Consider the following 25,974-nt stretch of genomic DNA (forward strand, 5'->3'; position numbering starts at 1 on the left):
ACATATGTCTATACTGAACACTGTGACTTCTATTTTTACTTTTTTTTTTTTAATCTTTTTCCCCCTCCTTTTTTCTCCGATTTTTCTCCCATCCCAATGTTAGTCGTTATCCAATTCCCAATCCCCTTCCTGGTCGCTGCGCACTTAACCCCCACAGTCGGTCTGGGAGAGTGGAGGCTATCACGTGCTTCCTCCGACACACGTCTAGCCAATCAACCGCTTCTTTTCACCTGGCAGCGCGGACTCTCACTGAGAGGGTGTAACGTGTGGAAGGATCACACTAGCCCCTTAGATCCTATCCGCGCTGAGCAGGCGCCCCGACCGAACTGTAGGAGTCGCTGTTTACAATGACCCGGACCCACCCCGCCAGCTTTTCCCACCCTCTAATACAGCCAATTGTATTAGTGTGAACGGCCAGCCAAGCTGGTGACAACGCCGGAGCTGTGAGCTGGATTCGAACAGGCGAATCCAGCGTCTCCGGTGTTGGTGACGAACGCAATCTCCGCTACGCCACCTGACCGCCTTCTATTTTTACTTCTATTTTACATGCTATACTATTTTATTTTATTTCATACTTATCTTGTCTAGCACAGTCTCTGGAGCGTAACAGTAAGAAGCATTTTGTACTTCTGTATGACAACTATTAAAGAAACTTGAAACTTGAAACTTGAAACTGTCTCAAAATCCTCAGAGAAAAAATACAGGAGAAGAGAGAACCACTGAGAGAACGTCTGGTTGTCATCTCCGGCATAACTTACCCTGTGGACGCGTGCAAGGTCGATAGACCCAGCCGGAACATTCGGTGAGCTGTTGTGATTCTGATTTCTGTCTAAGAGTTGTCTAAACTAGGACATATCATTGTATTTGTATATATTACTGTGTGCTTGGCAGACTGGCGACAGGGTTTTCTAAATACTTAGTGTAACTGAGGGGTACAATTCCCTGACTGTATTGTTAGATATGATATTTAATACCACTACCTCATGTACTTTAACTTCTGGCCACCCAGTACAAGATATAAGTATGATGAACACTTTCCCACCTGATGAAACGAACCAACACAAATGTACCAAATCGAAGGTTTAATACAGCAAAGGGTGTATACAACGATCACTTAATTACATTTATGATTTGAAATATGGAATATGCACTTTTATGGCAAATGAGTATTCGTAGGTAAATCAACATTGAATGTCCAATCTCTGGTTGCGCAGGGAGTAAGTATACAACCTGGAATATTTAGGAAAACGATAGCGATGGTACTTAAATGATTATAGCTGGATACACTAAGGGGGGGGGGGGTGTCCCGCTGGTTGTAAGACAGTAGGAGGGGGGGGTTAGAGAAGCCGCTGGCGGTATCCCATCTGGCCGACGGTGTCTTGGGAGAATCCAAAGTCTTGGACACGGTGCCCACAGAACCTCGGGCCGCAGACGAATACAGCTGGACCCTCTGTGGAACGGTATCTGCCGGTCCACAACGGAGAGACGTGAGGCGACCTCACGTGTAGAGCGCCGTCTCACCTGGAGTCCTCTCCGGGGGGTAATTCCAACACTCAGCAGTGTTGGCCTTTATCCATGGAATAATCAAAGCACACAAAGCATAATCCAAGCCGTGGAAGGCTCGCCGTCGTCTGGGTAGAGTAATCCAATATACAGGTCCAGTCGCTCTTGGCCCGGAGCTCCTCGGATGCAATCACCACTAGGGGTCTGACCAGCCTGGTTAAGCGTCCAGATAACGTCAGGAACGATGGGGGTACTGATAACTGATCACCCTCAACATAGGGGCCCCCCAGGGCTGTGTTCTGAGTCCCCTCCTCTACTCCCTGTACACACACGACTGTGTGGCTCAGCGGAGTAGCAATACAATCGTCAAATTTGCTGACGACACAGTGGTGGTGGGCCTGATCTCTGCCAACGACGAGAGGGCCTACCTGGAAGAGGTCAAGGTCCTGGCGGGATGGTGCCAGGAAAACAGCCTCTCCCTGAACGTCAGCAAAACAAAGGAGATGATTGTGGACTTCAGGAGGTCGGGGGTCAAGGACTACAGCCCCCTCAGCATCGACGGGGCACCGGTTGAGAGAGTCAACAGCTTCAAGTACCTCGGAGCCCACATATCCGAGGACTTGAAATGGACCATACACATTAACAGTGTGGTGAAGAAGGCACGACAACGCCTCTACTTCCTCAGGCGCCTAAGGAAGTTCCAAGTCAGCCAGAAGATCCTTAAGAACTTCTACTCATGTACAATAGAGAGCATCTTGACCGGCAACATCACCTCCTGGTTTGGGAACAGCACTGCAAAAGACCAAAGCAGACTACAAAGAGTGACACGTTCAGCCGAACGCTCAATTGGAGGGGGGCTCCCCACCCTCCAGAACATTTACTACAAGCGTTGCAAGGGGAAGGCTAAGAGAATTATTAAGGACTCGAGCCACCCGAACAACTGCCTCTTTGAACTGCTGCCGTCAGGCAAGCGATACAGGAGTCTCAAGGCGAGCACAGAAAGACTCAGAAGTAGCTTCTATCCCCAGGCCATCAGGCTGCTAAACGAACAATGAATGAACACTACACAACAACAACCACCAAACACACATAGCACACACATCCACACGCACACACTCACTTTAAACAAACACACTGTAGCACCCACTACACACACTTTATAGCACACACCCACTTTAAACAAACACACTGTAGCACCCACTCCCCACACTTTATATTTATGGATGAAGGATTGCACTACAACTCGTACACCTTACTGTAAATTGTACCTAAAATTGTACCTCATCCCATTTCTGCTTTGCACTAGATAGTACTGTACATTAGTACACTGCATAGTTGTGTATTGTATATTATATGGTAACTCAGAACATTGTACATATGTCTATACCGAACAACTGTGACCTCATTTTCTTCTTCTAAATTCATGCTATATTATGTTATTATGTTATTTGATACTATCTTGTCTAGCACAGTCTCTGGAGCGTAACAGTAAGAAGCATTTTGTATGAAAGTATTCTGTACTTCTGTATGACAACTATTAAAGAACTTGAACTTGAACTGTAGAACTCTAACCGAACGATGCACCATACATAAATAGACTATTATTAGCTTAATAGAATACGTCCAACTCGACGGTATGGTGCCAAACTATGACCATTCAACTATTAATCTACACGATATCTCAATGCCTATTCTGGGCCAAGTAGGCCTTACTACACCGCACGTGCGTCGTGGGGAGGCTTTTGCGTCTGTCACTCTGTTGGAGGGTAAAGAACTGGACTAAAAGAAAGTTCTACTTTACTGGCGCCATATATATATGCGCTATGAACAAATAGTACCATTCGTATTTCGCCCGACATATTACTGCGCGGAACCGGGGGTTGCCTCGACATGTTAGGCGGCACGATTGAACTTGGACCTAGGGGTATGGCAACCTGGCGCCAGGTTCTCGTCCAATGGTAGAATGAAACTATTATGGGCTGTTTAGTAGAAACGGGGATATTCAATGCATATTGTACAAGGAATATACAGGGGATATCAAACGATATACAAATACAATTAAATATATATATATAAATAAATATACATATTCGGTTTAATTTGATCCTTCACAACAGCCGCCCCCTAATTAGTCCCACCTAATTAGCTAAGCAGAGACAGATTAACCGCACTGTCCACCACTCAAGGTCCGCTGTAAGGGTCAGTCAACTCACAAAGTCATAGGGTCATGGTCATCATCGATAGTATCTGGGAGTCGGGGCAGTTCTATGAGCCTCGCCACGGGACGTGTGTAGGTGCGCCCTTGGACGAGTACTTCAGCTGCTCGGACCTTGCCATCGGCACCGGTGAGCACTTTGCTTACGCGGCCAGCCGGCCACATAGCTCTGGGTAGCGACTGGTCAATAATCATGACGACTGTTCCTTCTGTCAAATTGTCTCTCTCTTTTACCCACTTCTGGCGGGTCTGTAGAGACGGTAGGTAGTGAAGTAGGAAGCTGCTCCAAAACTTGTCAGCTAGTACTTGGCTGTACCTCCACATTCTTCGGCCGTTCGCTTCTTCAGGCCTGTACATTGTCTGGGGTAGCGCGGGGTCCAGCCGCCCCATTAGGAGTGTGTTGGGGGTGACTGGGTCGACATCTGCTACATCACTGGAGACGTAACCGAGGGGCTTTGAGTTCAATACTCCCTCGATCTCCGTGAGGACTGTCATTAGGACTTCCTCTGCCACAGTCTGGGCTCCGAGTACGGCGTACAGGGCTGTCTTTATAGAACGTACTTCTCGTTCCCAGGTTCCACCGAAGTGGGGTGCGTTCGGGGGATTAAACTGGAAGTCAATCTGGGCTGGAGCGAGGTGGGTCTTAAGTTCTGGGCCCATAGCTTGGAAGCTCTCTCTCAGCTCTCTTTCTCCGCCTTTGAAGTTGGTCCCGTGATCAGACAACAATGTAGACGGTTTTCCTTTCCGTGATGTGAATCTCCGGAAGGCCATAAGGAATGAGTCTGTGCTCATGGTCGGAAGGAGCTCGATATGTATCGCTCTGGTGGTCATGCATTTGAATACAATACCCCACCGCTTCTCGGTGCCTCTTCCTCTCTTTATATACAACGGGCCAAAGCAGTCCATGCCTGTGGAGTGGAATGGCTTGTCGCCGATTCGGAGGCGACAGGGGGGTAAGTCAGCCATCCGTGGTATGCTGGGCTGCGCGCGCCACTTACGGCAGTCTAGACAGGTTCGCTGGAAGCGCCGTACTGCTTCTCTCCCTTGCAATATCCAATAACGACGTCTGATCTCCGCGAAGACTCTCTCTGCTCCTGCGTGGTGTACATCCTCGTCATATTTCTTTATGATCAGCTCTGTGACCTTGTGTCGGCTGTTCAAGACGATCGGGTGCTTAATGTCATCTGGTAGATCGGGGGCTCTCCGCAAGCGACCACCCACTCTGATGAGATTATGTGCGTCACTCTCTGGTGCCAGGTGAATCAGTCTGCTGTCTGATGGGACGGGGTTTCCTCCCTGTAGACAGTCTAGCTCATCGGGGAACGAGTCTCTCTGGGCTCGTTGTAGTAGAAGAAGTTCTGCTTCTTCGTAGTCAGCTGCTGACATGTCAGTGGTGGACTGAATCTCTGGGTGGTGCCGCAGGAATGTTCTTTGTTGCGCACTCTCTAGGGTAATGCAGTCATCTATGTTGGGGTCTGTGGAGGCGACAGTGCTCAGTCCACAGAACATAGGCTTCTTGTTCTCAGCCTCCTCGTTACTTGCTTCCCTCGGGGTGGGCGTAGGCCAATCTCCTTCCGGGAGCTTGAGGAATGCTGGTCCGTCACTGTAGATGTTGCGACGGGTTAGGTCATCCAGAGACATTCCCCGGGTGATGACGTCAGCTGGGTTGTGTTTGGTGTCCACATACCTCCAGCTTGCTTCTTCTGTTAATTCTTGAATCTCGGTGACTCTGACTCCCACGAAGACTTTGTATCTGCATGAATCAGACTTAATCCATGTGAGTACTGTCGTGGAATCTGACCACAAGATTGTTCTATGCACCGGAATGGTGAGTTCACGTTGGATTAACGTGGCTAGATGCGCTCCTGCGAGGGCTGCGCAGAGCTCTAGACGTGGGATAGATTGTTGCTTACGTGGGGATATTCTTGAGCGGGCCAGTATGAAAGCAGTGTGTATCTTTCCTCCCATCTCTTGGGCACGCAAATAGGCAACCGATCCGTAGGCTACTTCGGAGGCGTCGCTGAAGACATGTAGCTCAATCTCGCATGTCTCTGGCCTCACTGTGGATGGGAAGTAGCTGCGGCGTATATTGACACCTGGGAGTGAGCGGAGTTCCGTCTCCCACTCTCTCCATGTTGAGGCAAGGTGTGCGGGTATTGGGTCGTCCCAGCCCTGGTCCTTGTCCCATAGTGCTCGTACAATCATCTTTGCCCTGGTGGTGTAAGGTAGAATACATCCCAACGGGTCATATTGTCTGGCGAGTGTTCTGTACACACTCCGTCTGGTGGTCGGTATCGCCGCCGACCTTCCTTGCTCTGGAGCCAAGGGTTTGTGTCTATAGTGGAGCGAGTCTGTTTTGAAGCGCCAGACTAATCCTAGTGTCATTTCTTGGGCTTCTCCTGGGATTGTCGCCATCCAGGTCTCGCTGCTGGCAGCCTTGTCCGCGGAGGAGAGGCTGCGCAATACGTGCGGGTCGCTGCTGGCCCACTGCCTGAGATCAAAGCCGCCTTTGATTAGGGAGGCGCGTAACTTGATTAGGAGAGCCTCGGCTTCTTCTTGAGTCGAGACGCTTTGTAAACAGTTGTCCACGTAGAAACTGTTCTTCACACTGTGTTGGACCTCTTCATCTGCTGCTGGGTCCTCTGTGACGTGTTTCTGTAGTGCAAATAATACTGGGGGGTCGCTGCTGGCCTGCTGCCGGAGATCAAAGCCGTCTTTGATCAGGGAGGCGCGGAGCAGCGCACGGCATCGCCAGTCTATTTTCTTCTCGACAGGCTGCAGGAGTGTGGTGTCTCCTTCTGTCGTTCTGGAGTGGAAGCAGCTAGTGGCTGCTGTTCGGTTGAGAGATTTAGCGAGGGGGCCTTGGAGGGTCCACCCTAGGCGGGTCTCGACTGCTGCAGGACAGCCTCGGGGGCCTGTATGGACCCGGTCAATCGGGACTATGAGTTCTGCATGGTCGGAGCCTATCAACAGGGTCGGGGTAGCGCCGTCTATGAGCGGGATAGGTAATTGGCGCAGGTGCACATATTTATCCATCAACTTGGTGACAGGGTAGGTGTACTGCGATAGTCCTATTTCTTGGCTGGTGAAAGCATTTGTGATCTTGTACCGTCGCTCTGGCTGCCCGTTGGCTGCGATAGTGAAGGAGACATTCTCGCCCTTTATCGTCTTTAAATCTCTTCTTATTGTCCGAATCGTCATTTCGTTCTTGCTCCCCCGCAGTCCCAGCGGGGTCGCAGCGGAGGCGAGCAGAAGGGTCTTCTCTGACCCGTCATCAAGGACGGCGTAAGTGTCCATGACTTTATCTTGGTAGCTCAATGTCACACGGACTACCTTTAAGAGCACTTGAGCTCCGTTGCTGCTGGCGGGGTCAATGTACATGACACTTGCCTTGGTGCCGCTCCGTGGTGCAGGTATAGGCCGTCTTCCGTTACTATCGTGTAGTATATCTAGATGGGCTCCATCGCACCGGCTGCACCTTTTCTTTAGGCGGCATTCGGCTGCCATGTGGGGCCGCGCACATCGATAACAGCGCCGGTTGGACTTTATCCATTGACTCACTTCTTCTGCATTCATCTTTGTGAATGAGTCGCATTGTGACAGCCAGTGTTCTTTCTCACAGTAGGGACACGCTATCTTCCACTTCTCTTTTCTCGAGGGGGTGCTGTGACTCCTACTGCTCGGTACTGACTCTGATTGGTGCATGACAGTCACCGATCTTCTTCCATCATTTATTCTCCTGGGTCCCTCTCTGGAGCTTGGCGTGCTCCGCCCGAAGGTGTCCAGTCGTAAGCTGCTGACCTCTCTCGCCAGGAAGTCGGCCAGATCAAGGAGGGATGGCTCGGGGCCGTCGGGATCTCGGTAGTCCCTCTGCCGCCTAAAACGCTCCTGTCTTGCGGGTGGCAGCTTCTCCAAAATCCTCTCAACGTTAGAGTTGGCGTATAGCTCATGCATGCCCTTCTCCCGTTGAGCTCCCAGCATCCCCACCAGGGACTGCACTTTGATTGACAGGTCGTCTAGTGAGCGATTGTCTGTGGCTGGGGGTAGGCGGTCAATATGCCTTATCTCCTGGATTACGTAATCCCATATACGTCCATATCTCTGATCCAGCGCTGCAAGGGCCGCTGTGTATGGGGTCGAGGAGGTAGCATAGGCTAGCGCTATATTGTGCGCTCGCGGTACTTTCAGGTGCTTCAGTAATATTGCATACTTGTGGCGTTCATCAGCGACATCCACCATCATTGTCTCTAAGCACATCCGGAGCTCCGTGTACTGTGCTCGACTCTCATAGGCGAAGTCTGGGAATGACGGCGTGGCGTTGTATGACGCCGTGGATGGCTGATACATCGGCGAGCGTTGGGGGAGAGACCTCCTGGGCGAGTCCCCTCTTGCGCCTCGCTGTGGGCTGGTACTGGCAGGGTACCATGGCCCGCTGGTCCAGGTACTGTTCCTCGGGGCTGGTCGTGCGTCGTGCTCACCCGTGAATAGAGTCGGGGGTCTGTAGCGCAGCGCCGCGGGGGTATAGCCTGGACTGTATGGGACCTCCTGGTCCGGTGGAGTACTGTGCTGTCGTCGGGCTTGGTTCTCCTCTTCTCCCTCTTCTTCCTCTATCAAATCTTCCAGATCCTGTAATCGTTTATTTAGCTTCTCCGCAGTGTATGCCGCTCCTTCCTTGTAGCTGGGTCTCGCTTGGACCGGTATGGGAAGGGGGTCTGCGGGGGGTCTAGACTCGGTCTGTTGGTCAAGTTCAGGGTCGCTTGCTTGTTGCGGTGACGCTGCTCTTGACTGTTGTCTTGACGAGTTCCTTGAGCCCCTGGCGGAGGGAGAGGGAGTTGTCCTTTTGATCAGCTGCTCCATTAGCTGCGCTTGTTGCTTGTCGCGCTCGGCTTGTATCCTGTCGCGCTCTGCGTCTCTTTGGGCACCGGCAGCGGCGCGCTGGGCGTCGGCGGCGGCGCGCTCTGTTTCTCTTTGGGCACCGGCAGCGGCGCGCTGGGCGTCGGCCCGGTCTCTTGCCATATTCTCTTCCATCTGGAAGCGTCTCATCTCCAGGCGTGTGCGCTGTTCTTCGCTCCGTTGCTGTGCTTGGAGGTGTTCGCGCTCGCCAAGCATCTGTGCTTGGAGACGATCGCGCTCGGCAGAGGCTGTCAGGCTGACGAGGAACGCCTGTTGTAGTATCCGCTCCGCTTCGCTGGGGGAAGGCGGTTGTGGAGGTGAGCCGCTCCTGCGTGAGCCGCTCCTGGGGGTACTCGTTGGGGAGTCCTGGAGCTCTAGTTCCTCGGCGCTCTCCTCCTCTTCTTCCGTGCAGAGTTCTCTCTCTGTGGGGTTGTCTTCCTCCCCGGGCTTGTCAGGGACTACTTCTTGAGTAGTGGCGGGGGGTAAAGGCATGTCAATTCCCTCCTGGTCCCCACCGTGGGCTTGGTCAGTTACATTAGGACCTACTAGGGCCTCTGTGGTCGGGGAAACCTGGTCGTTAAGGTCAGACATAATTTTACCTTCTACTTTTACCGCGTTTACCGTTTGTCGAAGGCTAGGTAGTTGACTGACAGTGTAAGCCTCTAAGTACTGAGGTGTCTGTCGTCTGCGCCGCGGGCGTTCTAGGTTAGGAGGATCGTTTCGTGGAGTGTTCATCATAGGCCATTTCGATATTAATAACACTATATTAATATTACACTAGTTACCATCCGGCTCGAAGGACCAATTGTAACTGAGGGGTACAATTCCCTGACTGTATTGTTAGATATGATATTTAATACCACTACCTCATGTACTTTAACTTCTGGCCACCCAGTACAAGATATAAGTATGATGAACACTTTCCCACCTGATGAAACGAACCAACACAAATGTACCAAATCGAAGGTTTAATACAGCAAAGGGTGTATACAACGATCACTTAATTACATTTATGATTTGAAATATGGAATATGCACTTTTATGGCAAATGAGTATTCGTAGGTAAATCAACATTGAATGTCCAATCTCTGGTTGCGCAGGGAGTAAGTATACAACCTGGAATATTTAGGAAAACGATAGCGATGGTACTTAAATTATTATAGCTGGATACACTAAGGGGGGGGGGGGTGTCCCGCTGGTTGTAAGACAGTAGGAGGGGGGGGTTAGAGAAGCCGCTGGCGGTATCCCATCTGGCCGACGGTGTCTTGGGAGAATCCAAAGTCTTGGACACGGTGCCCACAGAACCTCGGGCCGCAGACGAATACAGCTGGACCCTCTGTGGAACGGTATCTGCCGGTCCACAACGGAGAGACGTGAGGCGACCTCACGTGTAGAGCGCCGTCTCACCTGGAGTCCTCTCCGGGGGGTAATTCCAACACTCAGCAGTGTTGGCCTTTATCCATGGAATAATCAAAGCACACAAAGCATAATCCAAGCCGTGGAAGGCTCGCCGTCGTCTGGGTAGAGTAATCGAATATACAGGTCCAGTCGCTCTTGGCCCGGAGCTCCTCGGATGCAATCACCACTAGGGGTCTGACCAGCCTGGTTAAGCGTCCAGATAACGTCAGGAACGATGGGGGTACTGATAACTGTAGAACTCTAACCGAACGATGCACCATACATAAATAGACTATTATTAGCTTAATAGAATACGTCCAACTCGACGGTATGGTGCCAAACTATGACCATTCAACTATTAATCTACACGATATCTCAATGCCTATTCTGGGCCAAGTAGGCCTTACTACACCGCACGTGCGTCGTGGGGAGGCTTTTGCGTCTGTCACTCTGTTGGAGGGTAAAGAACTGGACTAAAAGAAAGTTCTACTTTACTGGCGCCATATATATATGCGCTATGAACAAATAGTACCATTCGTATTTCGCCCGACATATTACTGCGCGGAACCGGGGGTTGCCTCGACATGTTAGGCGGCACGATTGAACTTGGACCTAGGGGTATGGCAACCTGGCGCCAGGTTCTCGTCCAATGGTAGAATGAAACTATTATGGGCTGTTTAGTAGAAACGGGGATATTCAATGCATATTGTACAAGGAATATACAGGGGATATCAAACGATATACAAATACAATTAAATATATATATATAAATAAATATACATATTCGGTTTAATCTGATCCTTCACAACACTTAGTCTTAAGTAAGTCGACGTATGGATTGGACTTTGAGAAATTCAAGTTTTTAAGGCACTGCTCTATTTTTGATGGGGAATTCTTTCTCACAAGGATGCGGGAAGTAGAGACTGTGCGTGTGAAATTGTACCTTTTAAGAGACAATTGCTTTGTTTGTTTGTGAGATTAGGAGCTGCCCTGCTGGTGGAGCTTTCGATTGGGTGGTTAGAAGACCTGACCCAGCGAGGTCGAACTTTTCTGCCATTAACGTGTAAAAGAAAAAAGGGAAAAATAAGAGAAAAAAGGTTATTACACTGTACTAAGTTAACTCTGTCTATTGTTTTATTACAGGTTTATAACTATCAGGTATTGAACTTTGTGTGTATCAAACAAGAGAAACTGTCAGGCTTTAAAACTGTGTGGGACCGGGTGTCAAACAGGAGGGAAGACTGTCATGTTTGAAACTGTGGATACCGAACAGAGGTTAAGATGACTTTGAACTGTTGAACAGTAATTCAGAACAATTTTATTGCACTGTAAACACTGTATGAATGTGATTTGAATGAAAGATATGTGGTAACGGGCAACATTTTTTAAAGCGTGGCTGAGAGAGAAAAAAGAGGGGGAAGAGAATGGATAGTGATTTCATATATACAGAGCTTTGTTGATTTCTGTCTTCCAGCTGGCACTCACTACAACATCTCTCTCTCTCTCCCATGTACACCTGTACCCCATACACCTGTACCCCTCTCCTTTGTGGTTTCTCAAGGGGGGTCTCCTCCATCTCTGTGCCAAACCAATGCCCGCCGACACTACTGCTCCAGCGAGAGGCAGATGCAGCTGACCCCAGCTAAACCTACTGCTCCAGAACTGGGAGGCAGAGACCATACCAGCTCCACTCTGTAGCTACAGAACAACACCACCCAGCTATGGGACAGCAACCTTATCACTGGCCAAAGAAGATAAAGATCTAAGAGACAGTTCCAGCAATCCTAACTGCGATTCACCAGACAGTTAGCCTGCTTCAGTTGTCAAACGAACCAAGGACAATGCGAAAGAAGAAGACGGGGTGTTGGGTGGTGCCGGATGGAGGAGGCCAACTCGAGATTCTACAAATGATTAAGGCAAGTTGAAACACACTACAGATGTGCATTTCATTGTTTGTGTGATTATGTTTTTCATTCTTTGTATACGTATTTTTATTATTCTCAGAGCTTTGGCTCTCAAATCAAGTTTGTTTTGTTTTCCGTTTTTTTCTGCTCTGCTCTTAGATCAGCAGCCCTGAAGCTATCTCATAAGAGAAAATGTATTAATATTAGTCATTCAAACTAAATTTGGTTCAACCAGGAACACCCATGTACTATTGAGATGTAAATCCTGATATACAGTCTAATTGTTAAGCAACCTTCTCGATTCTTAAAGTTAGAGTAGGCTAGTTTTTCACTCCTGGCGTTTGTTTTGGGAACGCTCCGTTCCAAACTGATTCCAAACACTGTCATAGCAGAGCACATGTTTTCAAGTTTTGTTTTTGTTATCTCTCTGCTCTGAGTGAGATTCCAAACACTGTGCACTGCAGTCACATGTTCTTTTCAAAACCTTCTCTGCTTGATTGATTGATTGAAAAATGTATTAACAAATTGCAGAATGGGTACAATACAGTACAGCTCAATACACACAATTGTTAGGGGGATGCAGACCAGAGAAAGACTTTCGTCTTGTTTACATCAGGGTCCCCCATTTTCAATTCATCATAACATATATGACATACATGACATACAGATAGACGTGCATGACATACAGATAGACAGTACTGCTACATCTATACATTTATGACATACCAGATTTACAAATACAGTAGTTTGTGATACAAAAAGCGTCTAAAAAAGAGAGTATATACATTTGACGTAGAAACTGTACATTGGAGGAGGTTGGATAGGTGGGGTGGGGGGGGGAACTGTACATTGGAGTTGGGTGGGTGGGGTGGGGGGTTGGGTAGGCAGGGTGGGGGAAACTGTACATTGGAATATCGACGAAACCTTACTTGGTCCCAAGAAGAGGGTCTCGTGTATTATTGGGTTAGCATTTACTGTACATTGGAGAGGGTTGGGTTAGGACATTTACAGGGGCCAGTTTCGAATTGCAGTCTCCCATAGGTGCTCTTTGAGAGTGGTTTTGAAAGTGGGTAGTGATTCACATTCCTTTACAGCTTTGGGTAGGGCGTTCCACATTGATGTGGCATAATTGCAAAACGTGTTTAGTCCCTTGTGTGAGCCGAATCTGGGTTTAACATGATTTGTGGAGCTCCCTCTGGTGTTGTGGTCGTGGTATTCACTGACCTTTGGGAAGTATTTTGACATGTACATGGGTACCTTAGTTGTGTAGTGTATCTTGTAGACCAGGCCCATTGCAAGTTGCTGTACTCTGTTGTCTACTCTAAGCCATCCTAGGTAGTCAAAGTGGGCAGGGGTGAGGTGGGAGTAAGGTCAAGTAGTAGTCTGACCAGTTTGTTTTGTGATGTTTGTAATCTTGTTTTTAGCGCCTTTGAGGTGCAAGCATAGTCGTAGTACCCTTGAATGAGTGCTCCTGCCAGAGTCTTCAGGGTATTCTTGTTTACCAGAGAGGAGATCCGGTACAAGAATCTAGTTCGTTGGTTGACTTTTTTGATTACATTGGATGCCATTTTGTCACAGGAAAGATTTGCCTCTAGGATGGAACCTAGGTATGTAATTTCATCTTTCCTTGTGACAATATTGTCACCCACTGTAACTGAGAAGCCGTCGGTCTTGCTGAGTTTGTTATTTGATCCGAAGAGAATGGACTCTGTTTTACCCAGGTGTAATGATAGTTTGTTATCAGCGAGCCAGGTGCAGATTCTGCCGAGTTCTGAGCTGAGGGTTTTTTCAACCTGTAACTTGTTCTTGTCAGAGACCGGCAGGGCTGAGTCGTCCGCGAACAAGAACAAGTTGCAGTCACAAGCTGACGACATGTCATTTGCATAAATTAGGAACAGTAGCGGTCCTAGTATGCTTCCTTGTGGAACACCACAGCTCACTGTGAGGGGGGGGGGGATAGAGTACCGTTTACCTCCACCATCTGTTCTCTCCCCTTAACACTTTGAATGCCGACAACGTGTATTGTCGTCTTATCAGACCCCCGTTGAGTGCCGACGACGTGTATTGTCGTTTGATTTTTTTATTAGCGATCTGAATTCATATTTCATCAACCGAGTCTCCCGTTGGTATAGCAGACCCTCTAGGAGCTCAGATGGGAAAATACCACCCCCTATCATCTATCCCTGTGTAACTGCAGGTCATTCGATTATACTGCTGGATCTGTGGAGGTGGAGCCAACTCCACTGTGCTGGCAAGCCGTCTGATGAACATGGAAGTGATCGCGAGTTGTAATGCAGCGTGGAATATATATTTACAGCAGCCAATAATCAATCAATAAACGCGATCGATATTTGGAATGGCGATCAGGAATTGGAATAATCTTTTTGGAGAACATCTGATCTAAGGTAAGGAGTCTATGTTACCAGTCTTGGGGTAATCAGAGCTGTATTCACTGAGATATCAGCATGTGCTGTGTGTGTGTATGTGTGATCTTGAGGAAATGAGGTAATCGATTTTTCAGCCCGCCTCTATAGCGTGCATAAGTACACATATACTATCGATAATCTAGCGTTTATTTGAAAACGATTCATAAATAGGCAGACAAATTACAACGTGTCTAGTGTATTCAAGAATATTCCAATAAATGCCGTTTATGGGGGAATCTTTCTATTTTCCCGGAAAATTCCGAGAGAACGATAGCTTTTCGAAATGCTATAAAAAGGATATGAACCGATTAAAAAACTATCCGTTTCGACAATGTTGACTGCAAACAAGTCATTGATAAGCGACGGGCAGATTAGACACATAGCCATAATTTAAAGGTTTGGGTACTTCTTTCACTATTGGGAACATTGAATCAAAAGTTCTGTATCCCGTTTCTCTCATCGGTCATCTAAACCCAGGAAAGAGCTTCGGAGTCTGATACCACCGCTGGATCCTCTCTACACTGTGCAGCAGTCCATGGCTGCCATCTTAGGGGAGCAGCAGATGGTCTGCATTCCTCGTCTCATGTACATACCCGTTGTTACACGAGCATAAGTATTTAGTTTTGTTTTATTTGACAATTATTTAAAAAGACATGCATTATTAAAAATGATCAAGAATGACCCAAAACATCAATTATTTCCATTGTGGATATGCAAATGTATCCATTAATCATGGGTTAAAATAACAGCCTTTACTGTAATGCATTGGAATAAAGACAAGAGTCTGGTAGATCAAGTGTCTTCTTGCATTGTCTCTAGGCTGTTACCTTGGGAGGCCAGTGTCTCCTTGCATTCTGTCTCTAAGCTGTTACCTTGGGAGGCCAAAGTGTCTCCTTGCATTCTGTCTCTAAGCCGTTACCTTGGGAGGCTAAAGTGTCTCCTTGCATTATGTCTCTAGGCTGTTGCCCTGGGAGGCTAACCTTGCAACCTATCGCTTCATGGGAGGAGACAACTGTATGCTACCCTTCATCAAGAATGTTGAAATGAAGACCACCAATGGACACGTAAAGTCCTAAGACCTTTCAATGTCTTGCCTTGGTATAAAACAAACACCATTTAAATAATAAATGTTATATTTCCTACCTAAAGTTGAACATAAAAATGTTTTTATGTGCTATGCCATTGCTGGATGTTGAGTGATATTTGGTGCAACACCTAATCTGAAAGTTGAATCTGAATTTCATTCCGACAGCACAGGCTTGTGCACCACTGCAAGATATGATAATTATTGTATTTGTACAATAAAAGCAGATTTCTGGTTACAGGCACAGCCCATTGAGATTAGGATTTAAACAGAGGTATAGAGGCTGCTAGAATGCATAATCCAGTAAAAACACTTCTAATACATGTTTACGAGACATCAAAGACCTATAAACCTGTTGAAAAGGACTACAATAATGTTCCCTATTAAAATGTTGACTGGTCCCGTTTCTCCACGTAGAATACACCGGATTGGATAAATCACATGCTAGTGCTGCAGTACGACATCTAGTGGCTGAATGTTATATAGCACCTTTAACGTAAATAATAATGTACAGATCAAAACCTCTCATCAGGGCGCATCAACTATGGTAAGTGGAAATACACAGGTAAACTTAAAAACAAACCCAAGACAAATGTGACATTTGACAGACCGAGGCTATTGTTCAAGATGCTGATGTGTTTTATACAAGTGCCTCTTTATTCACATTAACCGACAGAAACTAAGACCAGACATAAAAAATACAAAATACAAGTAACATGCAACAGAAAAACATGAAGCATTATGTTTAGACCCCAGTCCTCCAAACCAGTAAAAACAAAAAAAGGAATTCCAACGTACGAAAAAGCACAAAGAAAGCTTGAATCAAAATACTGGAAACTAATCTCTTGATAATCGCTGAAATAAACCGGAACTTGTTGCAATAAATCACTACATTTGTTATGTCAAGTATGATATTCAAATCCTTGTTGAAGCTAGCTTGAACTTGCCATTACCACACAGCAAGCAACGGAGCCAGAGATGTCAACCTAAGCCAAAGAAAGTAAAAGGTCAACTCGTGCCCATATTTCTTTTCCTTTTCACACTGAAAAAAAGAAAGAAAAATAAACCTTTAAAAAATCCATGTCAGAGAACATCTCAAATCCAAGCAGAATACCCATATTCACGACGTTTCCATCTTATCTGCCACAAAGTCAAACCAAATCTGCCAAGTTTTTAATTCCTTCAGTCACAACAAGGTCTTTAGTGCGGCCCGGGGGCAACAGAATGGGTCTAATTAGGTCGACGCTCTTCATTTTTACACCAACTGTACGGTGGCTGCCTGCAGGTAACCCTGCAGAAACAGGAGGGCCTCTGCGTCCAGACTGGTGCTCAGCATTGAGGGAACCTGAAGAGAGGAGATGAGAATAACTGATTTACGATGATTTGTTTTTTAGATGCCAAGTGCATCTATACGACTGGCGATGTCACCAACTCATGTCACTGGTGATGTCACCGCTTCCTTTAAAAGAGGACTTAAAACATACCTCTTCACGAAAGCCTTCCCTTAGTTTTAAGGTTAGACACTACAGGTGAATTAGGGTAAAAAAAAAATTTAACTAATATATATCACAATGAAACTTCCCCAGTTGATTACTTATATTAAGACAAGACTTTTTTGTATTACAAGTTTTCTGAAATTGTATGTTTAAATATGAAAATGAGGCATGATCTACTTAAATATGCACTAATTTGCATATAATTCCAGGACAGAAATCTGAACATTGGATAAAGCCATTTTCAAAATTATAGTTTCATTTTGTTGACATATTAGAGCCAAAGGTTATTACAGAGGGGATTTTGGATCTCTTTTTATCACTCCATAAATCAGAAAATACTCCATTCAGTCCATTTTTATGCTAAAATTCCATATTTCACCATGTTTTTAGTAATAGAATGTGATATAAATCAGGGTATGAATGCGATAAACAAACCCTTCTGTAAATACCTTCAGAACATAGATATTAATAGAACTGGAAGGTTTGGTGTATGTGAGTGGTACTGAAGTGTAGATGTCTGGCTCAGAGTATGAGGAAAAACTCTTAACTCATTTTTGGGAAAACGCCTTCAAAGTTCTGTATTGTAAAATGCCATACTTCTTTTTTTGAAACAGATATTTGCAAACACAATACCTAATTAAACCATTAGTAATAGACAACCTAAACACATGCCTGATAACTGAATAATAATAATAATAATAATAATAATAATAATAATAATAATAATAATAATAATAATAATAATAATAATAATAATAATGTTATTGAACTGAACAGAACTACACACAGGCTACAAACAGTGTAGTACAGTGTAGTACCCCCTAATAGGCAAAACATATTTGAATAGATATCACTATGAAACTTTCCCAGTTTGTTATGTACATATATATTGCAAGTTTTCTGAATTTTATGTTTATATAATGCAAATGAGGCACTTCCCCATTAAATATGTGCACATTTATGGATGCAATAAGGCAAAATGAAGTAAAATAAACAACTAAATGTGTGTTATTGACGTTTTATTGTCACTAGTTTCATAGAAGACATGTTTAGGAAGCAAAATATAACAAAATCTCAAAAAACAAAAAGTATATTTGCCTATTCACCTGGGCCGGGGTCTCTCACCTTAAAGGCCAACTTGCATGTTGTATTTTTGTTCAATAAACAATGTGACTAGGCCAACGCTGACTTTCATGAGAAAAAAAATTATCGAAATTGACCCAGTGTTAGCGTTTTTATCAAACATTTTGTCGACTAAACCACAGCCTCCATGCACACGCATATTTCAATCCATGGTTTTCATAGCGTGCGTGTGTCATTAATGATGACGTCACGCTGGGTACAGGACAGCAGGGGGGAGCAGTAGTGGGAGGGCGAGGGGGGCTCTTGAGTCACACACAGCTAGTGGCTGTGGCACGAAGCAGAGAGCCTTGCTACTAGCCGAGGAGTGATGAATGAAAATGCATCCGTTTCACCTAACAACACTATTGCTCCGTGATCATAGCCATCCATCTCCAAAGCCAACCATTATTTGTAAAAGCCACAACCACGTTACCATATCTGTACATATTGTGTCCACAACGCCAGACGCCGTAGCTTAGCTTAGCTTGGTAGCCATTGTGCTAACACTAGCTTGCCAGCCGGCATGAATACCAGATTTAAAATAGTTCTCTCCTCTTTGTATACCTTTGTCCTCACAAGTATTATGCCAGGGAACTATGGACACGACAATAGTAGTAGTTATAAGGTGTTTGAGCTTGTAGCGTTAGTTAGCTCATAGCTATCGTCACTGATGCACCGAGTGCAGCTAAAGGGGCTACTATCGTATCAACATGCTGGGGCGCATAGCTTGCTAGCCGGCATGATGTGTGTGCAGCAGTGCTTTGCCACAGGTCTGAGAAGAGGACCTACACATTTTACTCGTTCCCAAAACTCTTTTACATGCACGACAGTAGACTAACAGATGCTAACGTTAGCGGGGTAATGTTAGCCAGAGCGATACATATAGCCAGCTATGACCCGGGGATAAGGCGACAGACCAGTAGCGCTGCTGTACTGAACAACAGGCTGCCTAGTGGTAAATGTAGTTCTTTTTTTTACATTAAAAACATTATAACTACCTTGTTTCAACCAGTTGTAGCTGGTTCATCAAAGTCTCAGACGATTTTTCTTTTTTTTTGATCCACTTTTTCTCCCATTTTTCTATATTTTCTCCCATCCCAATTTCGTATCATCCAATTCAACCCTCCCCTGTCACGAACGCTGTTTCTTGCCTCCCACAAGCCGGCTGCAATGTGGACTAAGTCATACATAGCACAAGTCCCCTCCGGTACTTGAGGTAACAGCAGTCGCATCTTTTCACCTGCGCAGCTCGATCTCTCAGTGTCGAGGAGTAACGCGTGGGAGGCTCACGCTGCCCCCGACACTTCCTGATTCTACTGCGCAGGCGCACCAACCGACTTGTAGGAGTCGCTTGTTCACAACGTTCGATCCCCACCCTTCAGTTTTCCCTCCCCGTAATACGGCCAATGTGTATTACTGCGGACGACCAGCTAAACTGAAAACAATGTGGAGAGCTGGATTCGAACACGCGAATCCTAGCGTCTCCACACTGGTGGCGAGTGCCTTGCCCACTACACCACCTAGCCGCCCCAAAGTCTCAGACGATTAAACCCATTTGCGTGTTGTAATGCGTCCATTTGGATCAAGGAAATAGCTTTCTGCACTCTTAAAAACTCCTTGTAGTGGATCAGAAGTAGGGGAAAGTTGCCTCGCTTGACGTCACCGCCCTCTAGCGTCTGATAAGCTTTTTTTATTTGCTCGTGCATGTTATTCGTGCGTGGACCTTTTTAACTCTTTCAGAGTGGCATTTCCGGCACAAATGGAAAAAAAATAATGAAATTAGATACCAATGATGTAAACTACCCATAATTGAAGAGTAGGGTTTAACCTGCAAGTTGGGCTTTAACCGTTTTTATACATGCCTTGTGTGTTTTATCCCTTTTTTATGCTTTTATGTCTTGTTTTTTAATTGCCTATGTTTTTAAAGTCTTTTTTACTCTGTAGCACTCTGAGATTTGGTTTCCAAATATAGAGTGCACTATAAATTTAATGCATTATTAATATAGTCAAGTTAGACCGCGCTCACAAGTTCTCACACTGGGTGCTGTAATCCCATAAAGTTCAGTATATCAAAAAGCAGGGTAGCCGGACCAGCACTCACAGGTTCAATGTTTTTTTAATGGCAGCCTGAATAAAAAGCAGACATGTTTCGGACAATGTCCTTCTTCAGTGATATGGCTAGCACTGGAAATACATTCAAGGTGATGGTTAAATACACCTGGCAGGTAATTACATGACATGACACGGCAGGAAATGACATCACAACGCAGGTGTGCCTGTGCAATATGACCAAATGAATGACTTATCAAAATAGAGTCCAATCATAATTTATACATATATATAGATATATCTATATCTAACACCAATCTATATTATAAACAACCAAGCATATCGATAGGGCCACGTTGTTTACCCCCAGAAAGAAAGATAAAACTGACAAAGTATCTTTTGTGTCTACTTACAGCCCTATTACGAGAGACACACAGAGTATTGTCAATAAACATTGGCATATTCTGCAGACCGACCCTCTTATAGGGACAGCGTTTCAGCATTCGCCTAACTATTTTTACAAGAGACAAGCGAATTTATCTAATCTCCTAGTCAAAACTGATTTGCCCTTAAAGAAACCTTCTCATTTTATGTCCAATATCCCAGATGGGAATTTTCCCTGCCAATCCTGTGTACAGTGCCAGGGTATGATTAAAGATACATTTTTCGCACATACTAAAACGGGGAAAATATCCCAGTCAAAGGACGGATTACGTGTAATTCGTCCAATCTGGTGTATTTGCTAAAATGTCCTTGTAATTTTTCTTATGTGGGCAAACGAGAGTCTTTAAATCAAGAATAAGTGAACACAAATGTGCTGTGAGAAATTCAGATGTCAAGTCGTCGGTAGCTCGACATTTCTAAGTGTAAACATACCGTCAACGATCTCAAATTTATGGGACTAGAGTTAGTACTCAGGCCAGCGCGAGGTGGAGACAGACACAAGCTGCTGTTGCAACGTGAATGTTATTATATCCACCTGTTCAATTGCATCGAACCTAGAGGAATGAATGAAGAGAACGTTTTAACCCGTTTCCTCTAACCTCCTTACTCCTACAGTGTTATTTCTGGTTTTATTAAAGTTGTTTGTTGCCAAACTAGTGGCATGCTTCACAAAGATGCCCAATGTATAATTTGAAACTAATTAATTAATTAATTAATTACGTAAAGTGGCTCAATTAGCCCTATAAATTAATGGGTATGTTATATGTTATCAAGTTTCTGGTAATTTTGTTCTGTTTTGTATTGTATTGTTTATAATATAGATTGGTGTTAGATATAGATATATCTATATATATGTATAAATTATGATTGGACTCTATTTTGATAAGTCATTCATTTGGTCATATTGCACAGGCACACCTGCGTTGTGATGTCATTTCCTGCCGTGTCATGTCATGTAATTACCTGCCAGGTGTATTTAACCATCACCTTGAATGTATTTCCAGTGCTAGCCATATCACTGAAGAAGGACATTGTCCGAAACATGTCTGCTTTTTATTCAGGCTGCCATTAAAAAAACATTGAACCTGCGAGTGCTGGTCCGGCTACCCTGCTTTTTGATATACTATTATTATTATTAACTCATGGTTAGCTGCTCTTGCCCCTAGTGGCATTCACCCCAAATTTATAAATGCAAGTTATATATGAATTCAGCCTTTTTTCATCCAACAGTCCTCAAGTCCGTTTAGCACCATCATGGACACGGTTTCTATTGTGAATGACAGGTTCTTTTAGAGTACACATTGAGAACCTAGTTAGGCTGGGTTTATTATGATGGAAGTATGGCATGCCTTAATTTAGCAGTTAGGAAAAGACCTGTACAGGCTACGTTATTAAGTGTTAACATTTTCATGCCAAGTCCCAAATTGAAGGTGTTTAAATCCTGGGACCTGAGAATTCCATGGTGTCTATAGTGTAGGTGGCAAGATAACAGAGGTGTGTGACACCTTCCATGTGGGTCCCCAGAGAACCACTATGGGCACATTATTTACATGCATGCTGCCTCCTCTACACCTTGCAGTCTTATTTTTCTTTCCAAAACCACTGTGTAAACTCCCTGTATATTTGTGTAATGTAATCTACTATCAGTAACCACCAGCTGTTATGTTCCCTCAACTAGATGGCTGCCCAGAACTTTGTAGAGCAGCTCTCTATTTTGCGACCAGGTCATGGAATAAAATTCAGAACACAAACGATAAATTATTTTGTCTCCCTGGGAGAGTTCAGTGTAACTGAAGAGCAGTTGCTATTCATAAGCTGGATTTTCTATCATGAGTCTGTTGTCCCCCCCCCCCCCCGTTTTTAACATGCCCTATTTTAGAGATTTAAAGGAAAAGGGCATTTCAGGCCCGTCTGAAACCACCTCACATCACCCCTATGCTAATAACCCCAGACTAATAAACTATAAACTGTATAATAAACCGTTTCCCTATATATACATACTGCTCAAAAAAAATAAAGGGAACACAATCATTACAATGTAACTCCAAGTCAATCACACTTCTATATCAACCTGTCAAGTTAGGAAGCAACACTGATTGTGAATAAATTTCACCTGCTGTTGTGCAAATGGACAGGTGGAAAGGAGGCAATTTGCAAGACAACCCCTATAAATGGAATGGTTCTGCAGGTGGTGGCCACAGACCATTTCCTTATCCTTTCTGGCTGATTTTTGGTTACTTTTACATTTTGCCAGTGCCCTCACCACTAGAGGTAGCATGAGGCGGTGTCTGCAACCCACAGAAGTTGCTCAGGTAGTGCAGCTCATCCAGGATGGCACATCAATGCGCACTGTGGCAAGAAGGTTTGCCGTGTCTCCCAGCACAGTGTCAAGAGCATGGAGGAGATACCAGGAGATAGGCCAGTCAAGAAAAAATGTGTGCCGGTCTCCGTGTCCTTGAAGATTTCAATCTCCCGGACAAATGGGAGAAATTCCGGTCAGAGTTTATTGAGCTTAAAAACAATTGATAACGCAAATAACGTTCTGATTAACAAAGGCATTTGATTTGTGGCATTAACGTTACCTAGATTTATCAACATTCATATGTACATTTATCATACACTGAAAGAGAGTGGCGCAAGCACACACACTGGTTGTCGCGTAAATAACGTTCTGATTAACCCATTCTCTGCCACCACTTTGATCATCCTAAACCATTCTCCGTCTATGGAGATTTTATAATCTAGTCGTTTATAATTCCGTGACAGACGTTAAATGATTTATGTAGTATGGGTGATATATTGATCAGAGCAGTTTGTATCGAAAATGATTAAGAAAAACGCTGAAACTCACGTCAGTCTCCTCGTACCGTTGGGCGATGAGAGTGGAGCAAACCAATCCCAGTTATGTGGTGGGGATCGAGGCGATCCAGTTCCGGTTTGTATAATACTAATATACGCCCAAATCATGTTGTTTATTGAGTTATGGCAACAATCCATTGTCCACGGTGTGTGGATTGAGTCCCGGGACGATAAACGAGTGGCCGGACGGAATAGGGAGACACACCGGGGTCACAATTATCGACTTCCGGTTGCAACTCGCCGATCAGCCACCAGGTGGCAGTATCGAAGCGTTGCAGAGTTGTGCCGGCTCAAACAGCATCAGACCAGCCTCAGTCAAGGAAATATGAATACCATGACGAAAATATGAAATATGAACTTGAAACACGCTGTACGACGTTATTGGCAGACAACGCATGACCTTTGAACCCGTCTTAACACGTGATTGGCAGAGAATGGGTTAACAAAAGGCATTCGTTTTGTGGCATTCACGTAACTAGATTTATCAATAGTAATATATATGTTTCTTTAGACTAGAATAAGTCAAATGAACTTACTGTCTCGGAAAAGTTGCCACATGTCAGTGTTGTTGAGTCAAGTTTACTCTCGAGTAGAGCTAAAGCAATGGCCGACTTTCAGAAACTCAAAAAGCAAATACCGTAATTTTCGGACTATAAGCCACGCCTTCCCCCCCACATTTTTCGACCCGGCGGCTTATATAGTGGTGCGGCTTATATGTGACTCAACGTGACCAAACCCGAAAATGTAAAAATCGAAATATTGCTTTTTTGACTGCATTGAAATGTTATTTATCTGTTCCCTTATTTGCTAAACTTAATACAACTTGTAAATGAGTTAATTCTTGTTATTTGTCCGACAGTATTGTGTCCCAATGCTAATTACATATGGTAATTAAACATTAAAACACCTGCGGCTTATATATGTACACATCATTCAATTTAGCTGCTGCGGCTTATATTCAGGGGGGGCTTATAGTGAGAAAATTACGGTAGTCGCTTCCCATTGGTGCTGAGCACAGCAGAGACGGGTGAAAGCGCTGTAAACTCAGAACAATCTCGCCTTCTGGTTGGTTGCATTTGCCTGAGAATTTGCCTTTCCATTCTGGCCTGAATGTGCGCAGGACATTATGACCGGAGAGATTAAAATATGTCGGACTTCAACAGATTTTCCCGGTAAAAAATGTTTTATTACCGGATAACGGAAACCCTGAGGCCAGTACACCAGGAGATGTGGAGGGGGGCGTAGGAAGACAACAACCAAGCAGCAGGACCACTATCTGGTCCTTTGTGCAAGGAGGAACAGGAGGAGCACTGCCAGAGCCCTACAAAACTACCTCCAGCAACAACCTCCACTAATGTGCATGTTTCTGCTCAAACTGTGAGAAGCAGACTCCATGAGGGTGGTGCTCACAGCCCAACACCGTGCAGCCTGATTGGCATTTGTCAGAGAACAACAGGATTGGCAGATTCGACATTGGCTCCATTGACCATTCTTATGTTATTTTGTTCTCAACGGATTACACTATCTAAATGAATAAAGATTTTCAACTGGAATATTTAATTCATCGAGATCTAAGATATGTTGTTTAAGTGTTCCCTTAATTTTTTTGAGCAGTGTATATACCTCATCAAAAACAGATCTTTAGCTTTGGTTGGAGAGACTAAACATACCCGTCCTGGACAGGCAGTGGAGAGCTTGTAGAGGGACTGGGCCAGCAGGATCTTAGGGTTGCCAACAGCTTCTCCAATGGGGTCATGTTCTTTCTTCCCGGCAAAGGCCAGTTGGGAGAAAGCCGTCTGGTAACCAGGCGTGTCCTCGATGTCAATGAAGTGTTCATCATCCGGGATGCTGTCATCTTCTGGCAACTCAAAGAGGCCGATGAGGGCCTGCAGCAAAGGAGTCCTGAACAGAAATAGATAAACACCATGGTTTAACTCAAAGAGGCAGATGAACAGGGCGGCTAGGTGGCGTAGTGGGCAAGGCGCTCGCCACGAATGCGGAGACGCTGGGCTCGCCTGCAGTAGAATCAGGAAGTGTCGGGGGCAGCGTGAGCCTCCCACGCGTAACTCCTCGCCACTGAGAGATCGAGCTGCGCAGGTGAAAAGATGCGACTGCTGTTACCTCAAGTACCGGAGGGGACTTGTGCTATGTATGACTTAGTCCACATTGCAGCCAGCTTGTGGGAGGCAAGAAACAGCGTTCGTGACAGGGGAGGGTTGAATTGGATGATACGAAATTGGGATGGGAGAAAATATAGAAAATGGGAGAAAAAGTGGATAAAAAAAAAAAGGCAGATGAACAGAAATAGATGAAACACCATGGTTTAACTCAAAGAGGCAGATTAACAACATGGGTTTAACTCAAAGAGGCAGTTGAACAGAAAGCCATGAAACATCATGGTTTAACTATTATTTAACTCGCAGCATAACTGACAATCACAGGATAGGTTTATGGATGCACCAATACTGATATCAGAAATCAAAGCAAAGAGACTCAATTTTGGGACATGGAAGCATGGTAGACTTCTCCAAAGGAGAGAAACAGACAGAACCAACAGCGACAAGGAGGCATCAGTGGATCT

At 45.2% G+C, this 25,974-nt stretch overlaps 1 protein-coding gene across 1 annotated transcript in view; it reads right to left on the reverse strand.

Annotated features, from left to right (window-relative positions):
• Positions 1 to 16,054: 16,054 nt before the first annotated feature.
• Positions 16,055 to 25,974, reverse strand: part of cse1l (CSE1 chromosome segregation 1-like (yeast)) — a 53,548-nt gene continuing 43,628 nt past the window's right edge. The window contains exons 24-25 of the mRNA XM_084316411.1: positions 25,064 to 25,295; positions 16,055 to 16,768 (exon numbers count right to left, since the gene is read on the reverse strand). Of these exons, the coding sequence (XP_084172537.1) occupies positions 16,679 to 16,768; positions 25,064 to 25,295 (322 nt within the window). The 3' untranslated portion in view covers positions 16,055 to 16,678. The remainder of the gene's footprint in view (positions 16,769 to 25,063; positions 25,296 to 25,974) is intronic.

This window comes from Notolepis coatsorum (genome assembly GCF_963971535.1).
Source record: "Notolepis coatsorum genome assembly, chromosome: 6".
NCBI lineage: Eukaryota > Metazoa > Chordata > Actinopteri > Aulopiformes > Paralepididae > Notolepis > Notolepis coatsorum.